The 9900-nt window shown below is 56.4% G+C and overlaps 1 protein-coding gene across 1 annotated transcript; it reads left to right on the forward strand.

Annotated features, from left to right (window-relative positions):
* Positions 1–1700: 1700 nt before the first annotated feature.
* TCF15 (transcription factor 15) lies at positions 1701–7597 on the forward strand. The gene is made up of 2 exons (XM_006749694.3): positions 1701–2305; positions 7138–7597. The coding sequence occupies exons 1-2, from the start codon at positions 1778–1780 to the stop codon at positions 7210–7212; spliced, it is 603 nt and encodes a 200-aa protein (XP_006749757.2). The 5' UTR covers positions 1701–1777; the 3' UTR covers positions 7213–7597.
* Positions 7598–9900: the final 2303 nt, after the last annotated feature.

Genomic DNA, 9900 nt, shown 5'->3' on the forward strand with positions numbered 1-9900 from the left:
AATAACTCATCGGCTCAGGAAGCAGCAGTCCGGCCTGGGGCTGCGTGTGGGACTAGCTCTGGTGGGGGGGGGGGGGGCCGCGCGCGCACAGGCTCCTTCTCCTCTCCCCCAAAGCCCAGCCTGGCTGGGGTCACGGTCGAATGAGGAGGGGTGGGGGAGCCAGGTGTGGGAACAGAACTTCCCATAGACCCTGGGGCCTGAAGACATCAGGGGCTGCTCTCCCAGCAGCCTAGGGAGACCCTCGAGCTTCCCTCCCCCATTCTGGCCTGGGTGGGGGAAGCCAGGAAAGGAGTGTGGCAGAACTGGGAGGCATCTTCAAGAAAACTGAGGCCCAGAAAGGAAAACAAGCCAAAAACACATCTAGAAACTCTTCACCTTCACTCCCTGTGCCCTCTCTACCACATAGATGCGTTCAGATTGAAGAGAAATTTATTTTCAAAGCCTAGGGATATAGGTTGGGCCAGTCCCCAGGATGGAGCTGGGAAGAGGGCATAGTGTGGGAACCCCAGCTGCCTTCAACAGCTCAGTAATTCCTCCCAGGGCCCCTGAGAAGGAGAACATGTCAGACTCAACAATCTAAGGTTTCCCGAAGGAAGGAAGGAGAAAGGAAAGAAGGAAGGTAGGAAGGAAGGAAGGAAGGCAGGCAATGAGGAAAGACAGTCACACCTCTCTCTCTGTGGTGGCATTCTGAGGAGGGAGGGGGGGGGGGCATGGATTTGGAGCCAGGGTGGAATTGTGGAGAGTACAGGAAAGCAATTTGTGTTTTACTGGTGGTGGAGGTTAGTGGGACCGGGTGATAGTGAAGTCAAACAGGCTGGGGCTAATGCCTCCACTCACCCCTTGTAAGACTGAAGGCTAGAGCTCTCTCATCTGTAAATCGGGGATACTCCCCCACAACTTCAGCAACGAGCAGTAAAGTACCCAGCACGGTGGCTGGCACACAGTAGGACCTCAACCAAAATGTCAATTCCATGAGGGCAGAGTCGGTCACCTTTCTATTCTGAGACCTAAAACCATTCCTGACATAACAGGGACCCAAGAAATATTTGTTGAATGAATAGATGAATGAATGAAGTACTGGTTTGTGTGTATTTTTTGTTTGCCTTTTTTTTTTTTTTAAGTTTGCTGTTGAGGATGTGACACTGTGGAATCCTTATTTGGAAAGGTTAGTGTTTCTCTAAGTGTTCTCCATGGACACCATCCTAATGCAGATTCCTGGGCCCCGTTCCCGACCTGCTGCATCAGAACGGGAGGAACCCGGGAATCTGTCATGCCAACAGCCCCCTTCCCTAATTCTTACACACAAGAAAGCTGCAGAACCACAGTATCAGAACGTGGGGGCGGGAAAACCCCGAGCTGGTTTCTCTGCAATCCTCTTTCCGAACGAGGAAACTGAAGCCGTGAGAGTCTCCCTGCGGGTCTAGACCGAAGATAAAGAGTCCAGATCTGGGCACACCCGACCCCAGCCACAGACCCCCCCAGACACTTGCCCCGCTCGCCTGCGCGCACTGGAGCCTCCAGGGCGGGCCCCCTAGCTCCCGGGCTGCTTTCAACCTGGGGAACGGGGGCGGCGGGCGCTTCGCCATTGGCCGGGGCGCGAGGGGCGTCTCCCCATTGGCCAGGGCGGCGGCCTCCGCCCCCACCGGGGCGGCCTCGTGATTGGCCCCTCCCCGGCTATAAGGCGGCGGCCGGCGGGGCCGTGGGAGCGCGCGGGAGCGCACGGCGGGGCGCGGCAGACGCTGGGACGCGGCGCACCGAGGGACGCGGCCGGGCGCCCATGGCGTTCGCGCTGCTGCGCCCCGTCGGCGCGCACGTGCTGTACCCGGACGTGCGGCTGCTGAGCGAGGATGAGGAGAACCGCAGCGAGAGCGACGCGTCCGACCAGTCGTTCGGCTGCTGCGAGGGCCTGGAGGCGGCGCGGCGCGGCCCGGGCCCCGGGGGCGGGCGGCGGGCGGGCGGCGGCGGCGGCGGCGCGGGCCCCGTGGTGGTGGTGCGACAGCGGCAGGCGGCCAACGCGCGGGAGCGGGACCGCACGCAGAGCGTGAACACGGCCTTCACGGCGCTGCGCACGCTCATCCCCACCGAGCCGGTGGACCGCAAGCTGTCCAAGATCGAGACGCTACGCCTGGCGTCCAGCTACATCGCACACCTGGCCAACGTGCTGCTGCTGGGCGACGCGGCCGACGACGGGCAGCCGTGCTTCCGTGCGGCCGGCAGTGCCAAGAGCGCGGTCCCCGCCGCCCCCGACGGCGGCCGCCAGCCGCGCTCCATCTGCACCTTCTGCCTCAGCAACCAGCGCAAAGGGGTGAGTGCGCGGAGCCCCAGGACGGTAGCCGCGGGTCAGGGGTTGGCGGGGGACGGGGCCTCCTAGGGAAGCAGAAGAGGAGCAGAGACCCCAGTGAAGAGAGGGGGAAGCGGCAGGAAGTTCGTCGGGGGCTGCGGCGCTCCAAGCCCAGGATTTGTGTGGAACAGAACCACTCACCCAAAGTCCCCCAAACAGAAGTGGTACGGGAAAGCCCAGAGAACGGAGATTGCTCATTGAAGGACACCCCTTTAAGTGAAGGTGTGCTGGGGAAAGAGCGTGAGGAAATAGTTAGAAAGGCCATCATTAAGTTCTTCCCATGCGCGAGGTGCGTTCCTCCTCCTCTTTTACCCTCACAAGAACCCCCAGGCAGGTAGTTATTCTGCCCGTTTTATCACTGATGAGGATCTGAGGCTCAGGGGGGTGTGATCGCATGCCCACATTTGCTCACCTGGGAAGCCACAACGCAGGTTCTGTTGCTTGCTGGTCCACGTTGCCATGAACTACCCCTACCAGTAAAATAATTGTCCGCCATCCTAAGACTTGGCGGGAGACTGAGAAGAAAAGGAGACACATATCCCCCACTAAAAGACTGAGGTAGCCAGCTAATGAGCAGTAGGAGTGAAGAAGGGGGTCTCCCCAAAAGGGATAGAGTGTGGGGGCGAGGTCACTGTTGAGTCAGCTGGATGGAGCTGGAGCTGAGCTCCTGTGGTTTTCCAGATAAGGATGAGAACCAGCATGGTAGGGGGCAGATGGAGTTGAGTAGCTGCTGAGGTTGAAAGGGACACCTGGGTGGCTCAGTCCTTAAGCATCTGCCTCCCGCTCAGGTCATGATCCCAGGAGGCTCAGTCGTTAAGCGTCTGCCTTCGGCTCAAGTCATGATCCCAGAGTCCTGGGATCGAGCCCCGCATCGGGCTCCCTGCTACTCGGGAAGTCTGCTTCTCTCCCACTCTCCCTGCTTGTGTTCCCTCTCTTGCTGTCTCTCTTTCTCTGTCAAATAAATAAATCTTAAAAAAAAAAAAAAAAAGGAAAGGGGGCTCTCCTGGTTGGAAGCAGGTTCTCCTCCCGCTTAGGCCCCAAGGAGCCTGCTTCATCCCCCACATTTCCCTCTCTTGTCCTGGCCTTCTCCTACAGTAGGGAAGCTGGTCTGCGTGACACCTTTGGATTTCAGCAGCTAGCATTTACATCTGGAGATACTGAGCCCGGGGGCGTCCCTGACTGGCCCACAGTCTTTCGGAAAGTGAAAGGGCATGGGGGATTGGAGTCAGGTCTCTGAGTCCCCCATTCTTTGGTTCTTACAGCTGCTCTAGGCCCCCTGCTTTACTCTGTCTTGGGGAAGCTTCTGTGTCCTGGCCCCAGACCATCATCTTCTGACTCATCAGACTCCCAGCCTGGCCTCTCACCCCCATGGCTGCTTCAGATTCCCTGAGTCAGTCGTCTTAGGCTCTGTCTGACTTGTACTCTGCGGCTCCCAGCTGCGGGCCCTGGCCCGTGTTCCGGGCTGGGTGGGGAAGCCAGGTGGGCCTTCATGCATCCAACCTGAGTTGTGAAGGGCTGGCTGGGCCCTCAGTGATAACCCTCTAACCGCCCTTCACCTGTTCCTTCAGTTCAGCCAACCTTATTTACCCAATAGTTGCCTTTTGTTGGCTCTGAGAACATTTCCAGAGAAGCAGGTTGTGGGGTCCCACCCACCACAGTCAGGAACTCCCAGGGCCAGGGCAAGGGAATGGGGATGAAGACAGGGATGCCGCAGTTTCATGGTGGGGAGGCAGAGCACCAAGGGACTGTGGGAGCCCAGAGGAAGCCCCCAGCTAGGGGCTGAATTCCTGACACATGCTGAGGAACAGAGGCAGGCAGATGAGTGGATAGGGAAAGGTGTTCTAGGAACAGGGCACCCCAAGAGTTGGCATCAGGAAAATGATACTGGAAGGAAAGGGGAAGACATTGAAGGTGGCAGAGCACAGAGGGGAGGCAGTCTTGATGGGCACTGATTTCCTGTGCTAAGCACTCTTCACACATTCTGGTTAAAACCCCTCAGGGGCAATGAGGGAAAGAGGTGCTCTGGTGACCCCCACCTGCCTAGAGATGCTGTCGCTGGTTCAGAGACGCTGCCCGTGATGAAGTGAGGGTTTGAACTCAGGCCTGCGCGATTGGGAAGTGGGAAAGGTTATGGGTGGGGAGAGAGGGTGGGGGGCTGGGGAGCTGTAAGTGCAGGCCTGGGGAAAAAGGTGTGCCTGCCATGTGCCCACACCAACAGCAGGGCAGGCTGGGGGGCCTTCTCTGCTGGTTTCAGCCTGTCCCCTGGATCACAGGGACTCACTCGCCTGGGTCTGGCTGTTTCCCCGCGATCCGTCTACAGGACCAAGAACCTAGCCAAATTTGGCTGCAGAAGCCATGCTCACCCCCACAGGCTCCTCTGGGAGTAGGCGAGAGGGGCGATCCTGGCCGGCTCTGGCCCCTCGAAGACTCAACTGAGAGAAAACTGACCCTCTCGTGGAGCCACGGCAGGGGCTCCCTTCTGAGCTTTGGGGGCCAGAGAGCTCCAAGGCCCAGACTCTATTGCTTTACTCTGAGCCACCCCCTCCCTCCCACATGGCTGGTCTGAGGATGGGGTCACTAGGGACCACCATGCTCTTGTAGTATCTTTCTGTCTAAGGAGGGGTTAAGTGTGGTCCTCTGTGGTAGAAATAGCAAGTGGGAGATGGAAGGGGGGTTCTTGTCTCTACCATTTCCCCCTTTGTCACCTGGGGGCGGAGTTGGATAGGATCCTCTTGTAAGGCCCCCTCCCCAGTTGGTGTACACAGCTCAAGAGCGGACATGGCCAGAGGGTTGGGGGGCGGGGCAAGGAGGCACCATTACCGGATGATGCCGATAATAATACTTGTGACCATCTACTGAACACTTACTGTGTGCCTGACACTGTGCTACGGACTTTACCTAGGTGAGCGTGGGTAATCCTCACAGTAACTCCACTTCACACGTGGGGAGACGGGCTCAGTGGGGTGAAGTCACCTGCCCGAGGTCCGACGGATAGTCCGTGGCAAAGCAGGGATCAAAGCCCAGATCTGTTTCACTAAAGCCCGACTAATCCTAATCATGGTGCTTCCCAGAGCCCTAGGTGCTGAGTTCCTAGGGGACGGAGAAGCTGGGGCCTAGTCAGGGCCCCTTCTAAGTGCTTTTGGCAGTCTGCAAGCCTCTTTCGCAGCTGCATTTGCAATCGCCTGCACCCTGGGGTGGCAGTAGAATCATTTTGTCCTCATTTCATAGATGAGGACACTGAAGCTCAGAGAGGTGAACAGTCCCAGCATTAGCTTGAGACCGGGGTCTCCCGATGACTGCCAGACTTGGCGGAGAGGTGGCTCCCCCTGCCCCTGAGGTCATCGAGTGAAAGAGTGGGAGGCGGGTTTTATTATCCCCCAACACTACACCCCCTCCCCCCCCAACGCCTGTCCCCCCTTCCCAGCCACTCCTGCCAGATTTGTCTGAGAAGCCTAAGCCCCAGGCTCTGCTGGGACTGTGGCCTCAGCCCTCAAAATAGCCCTGCCTGTGAATGAACACGTTGTCCCTGGGCCCAGAGAGCCTCGAGGGAGACTGGGCTCACATCTGGATGGATCTGCCCCAACCTGGGCCCAGGGCGGAGGGGGCAGGGGGCAGAGCTCCCAGATGCTTGGCTATTTCTCTAGATGGCTGAGAAAGAGGCCTGTCCTATCATCTCCTAGCCAGCCTCCGTGGGGCCAGCATTGACAGTGGGATTTCAGACACCAGTAGGGTCCTGGAAGCAGAACAGACTGTGGGACAACACGGATTTCTAGCCCAGCTTTTTTACCAACATCATTCCGTGGCTGGAGGCCTCAACAGAGGGGGTGCTCTAATGTCTGTGACCTCGCTGGGTTACAGTGAGGACGATACCCCCATGTCAGCCCACAGACCACCGGGTAGGGATGGGCCCTGCGGGCTGAGGGACGGGTGGCTTCAGGGCTGCCACCGTGAGCTCATCTTCCAGTGGGCACCACAGATTCGAGCAGCAGTAGTCTGCACCTGCTCATGTCAGGCTCAGGGCTGCAACTGGGGCTACAGAGTGAAGAACTTTTGCCTACCCCTCTCTCAGCCCCCAGCCTGATGGGGGAACAAAAAGAGACTCTGTCTTCCCCTCCTAAGTTTTCTTCTGGTGATATGTACCCGGAAGTGCTGGGTAATGGCAGGAATAGAGAAACCTTCCCGGGGAGACGGGACCAGAGTGCATATTCCTGGCAGAGAGGACACCCTGAATGAAGGCAGGGAGGCCAGAAAGCCAGAGTCTGCTTTTGAAGGTTAATGGGTAAGCCACTGGGCATACCGTCGGGCAGTGGGGAGGACCACTGTGGGCTTCGTTTGTTTTGCCCTTTAATATAAAATATCATGATTTAAAATGTATTGGATTTTTTTTTTTTTAAAAAGCAACAAATTACATGAAATGAAATTACAAGAAATGAAAAGGGTAAAAAAGTACATAGTGTTAAAAAAAAAAGAAAAAAAGAGCCTCCCTCCCACCCGTCATGCCTCCTCCTCATGAAATCCCTCTCCTCCAGGGAAGCCCGTTAGCAACTTCCCATATGCCCTTCTCTCTAGACATCTCAGCACACAGGAACATTCACTCAGTTCTTGCTTTTGTCCTTCAGTGCAGCTATCTCTCCATCATTCCCTGTCAGTCCTGGAGAGTCTCTTCGGCCTTCTGCGGTGGAGAACTGTATTGTGTGGCTATGATTTATTTATCAAGTCCCCTATTGCTGGACACAGAGGTTAGTTCCAGTGTGCATGGGGACCTGATCGAACTTTCTCTTTCTTCCCTCTTACAGGGTGGCCGTCGTGACCTGGGGGGCAGCTGCTTGAAGGTGAGGGGGGTGGCCCCCCTCCGAGTGCCGCGGAGATGAGCCTAGACCCCTGTGGCATTTGTTTCAAGCAGGACCCTGGAGAAGGAGGCCAGAGGCCAGCCACTGGTTAAATAGGGGAGAAGACCCCAGGAGCCCAACCCAAACTTCTTTCATGTTGGGACCAGGGGACAATGGTCTGGGCCCATGACCCTGTGGGCAGGCTCCCTGGGACATCTCCACCGCACCCTCAGAGAGCTATGAGGACCCAGCCAGCCAGCCCCAGACCTGGCTGGTCAGAGACAAGGCTGAACTTCTGGAAAAACAAAGACTATTGGTGACAGAGGATGTGTGCATATCTGTGAATGAGTGTGGGGGTGTGTGTGTGTATATGTGAGAGAGAGAGAGAATTGGTGGGTTTAAAATAAAAAAGTATTTTTAAATAAAAGATGTTCCCAGCTGAAGAACAGGGTTGGGGGAACTAGGGACATCAGAGGTCAGAGGTGGCCCCTCTCCTAGACTGTGCAGAGGCCCGATGTCACAGGTGCTGCCTTCTGCCTTGGAGGAGGTAGGGCTCGGGGGGAAGGCAGGAGGACCCATCTCCAGAAGGCAAGATAACCAGGCTTCACAACAGTCTTCTTGAACAGCCCTTAGCTGTCTGGTGCGGTTGGTCAAGAAATCTTAATTTTATTTATTTTTGAAAAAGGAATATATTTATCCACATGGTTCAAACTTCAAGAGGTACAAGAAGAAATATGGTGAAGCTTCTGTTCCTCGTGCCCTCCAGCCACCAGCTCTCCCTGCAGGCAGCCTCAGTCACCAGATTTTGTGATCTGTCCCATTCCCAGATTTTGTCCCATTCCCTATGAATAACCAAGCAAGGACAGAAACATGTATATGTTAACTTTCTCCCATTCTTCACACAAACAATAGCGCGTTGTCCGTGCTTCCTGCCCCTTGCAGTCTCTCCCTGACCTAAGTCGACTGTCATCCCAAGTCAGCACACAAAGGTAAAGAGTGGCCTCGTCCCTTTAGTGGCTGTGTGTTCCACCTGACGAATGTTCTCTACTGTAACCCGTCCCTTCTCCGTGTTTTCACAGACAGGGCTGTGTAGGCATGCAGTTCCCACATGTGCAAGCGAATGCACTAACGGGATGTTCTTACCCCTGTTTTAGCTGAGATGATTTGGAGGAGCAGTGACCCCCCCCAAAGGCATGCGGCAGGATGATGAGGTGAGGTCTGTCCACCCCCAAAGCCTTCCCTTGCCCCAGAGATACCCCACTGGGGTGCCAGCGCCCCAAGGCCCCGATTCTTCTCCAGCAGGCCTGCGAAGTGAGGGCTGGTGTCTCCCCATCTCACAGATTCAGCCACGATGGTGACGGGGGCAGCTGGGCAGTGCAGCCGAGTGCCCTTGGCTCTCCGACTGGGACAGTCCCTGTGAGGCCAGCATCAGAGGCTCGGGAGGCTGGGGGGAAGGAAGGTAGGGCAGAGAGCGGGGCCAGGTGAGGTGACAGAGCCGGGCAGCCGCCCTTGTCTCTGGGTACACTCATGCTTATTTGGAAAATGAATTTAACAAACACTTTTAATTAGTGTCTACTGATGGATGCCTGGCCAGAGTCCACGCTTGTATCCACTCTGCTCTGCATTTGACCTTTTGACTGAGCCTGAAGCGGGGCTGCCCGTTTTGCAGATCAACAGATTACTGAGCACACTGTCCATGCCAGGCGCTGCGCCAGACACCACCGCGGTGAGCGAGACGCACCCCGTCTGCCTCACAGACAAAAACCGCGGCCCCAGGAGAGTAAGGGGGTCAGCCCAGGTTAGAGTGGCCGTGAAACCACCACATTTAACCTCTTTGGCATGAGAAGTGCAGGAAGGAGGGCCCCAAAGGGCGGAGGTCCAGCCTGGGAGAGCTTTCCCCGCACCCTCCACCTCGTGTCCCCAGTGTTCCAGGGACACGGGGCTTGCCTATCCTGTCCCAGTGTAGTCGTGCGTCCCCCGGGGGGAGCTAATTAGGAAAGCACATTGTACTCCCTGTGTCTGCCCAGGGCCAGGCAGCCCCTGGCAAAGCCATAGGAAAGGACTGTGACTTGTCAATGGCAGGAAACCCGGGAGTGGGGACAGAGCAGACCCTTGGGTGCTCATGGCTGGAGGCCCACTTCTGCCACCAGATTTGCTGAGTGACCCCAGAGAAATCGCTCGACCTCCACCCCGGGCCTCCCTGGGCCCGTCTCTAACCAGCAAGAATAGCTGGGACAGAATGATAATTATCTGTTTGCCTTGTTAAATAGTTTTTAATAGACCATTTCTGCACGGGGCAAGTAATCTCCTCCCTGAAGCCAGTGGCTGGTAGCACTTTCCTGTGTGTCCTTCCAAAAGTGCTCTGTCCTGATTTCTAGTTCTGAAAAAGCATCCATCGGTTTCTCTGCTTCTGTTTTCACTGTAAAACATTTAAACGCTGCAAGACCCTAGAAATAGCACCCATCCCAAAGACAACCACAGTCGACACTGTAATCCTACAGAGTTTTTGTAAAACGGACACTGAAACAGGCATTTACAGCATACTAAGTTACAGCTTTCCCCCGAAGTACAACTCACGCACAGGACAGCGCACCCGCCGGTGAGTGCATAGCTCAACGAGTTTTCACAAGCCGCACACACTCGTGTACCCAGCGTGCAGACCAGGAAGGGTCGGGAGCTCCTCTTGCACTCCTCCTCATGCCGGGTTCTTCCCATTGTATTTCCTGTGAA

This window comes from Leptonychotes weddellii, chromosome 10 (assembly GCF_054177405.1).
Source record: "Leptonychotes weddellii isolate Sample4059 chromosome 10, ASM5417740v2, whole genome shotgun sequence".
NCBI classification, from domain to species: Eukaryota; Metazoa; Chordata; class Mammalia; order Carnivora; family Phocidae; genus Leptonychotes; species Leptonychotes weddellii.

Bases quoted from the DNA above. Each gene is read 5' to 3' on its own strand.
- TCF15 (XM_006749694.3), top strand. From the start codon at position 1,778: ATGGCGTTCGCGCTGCTGCGCCCCGTCGGCGCGCACGTGCTGTACCCG. The intron at 2,306-7,137 runs GTGAGTGCGCGG...TCCCTCTTACAG, and splicing joins TCAGCAACCAGCGCAAAGGG to GGTGGCCGTCGTGACCTGGG.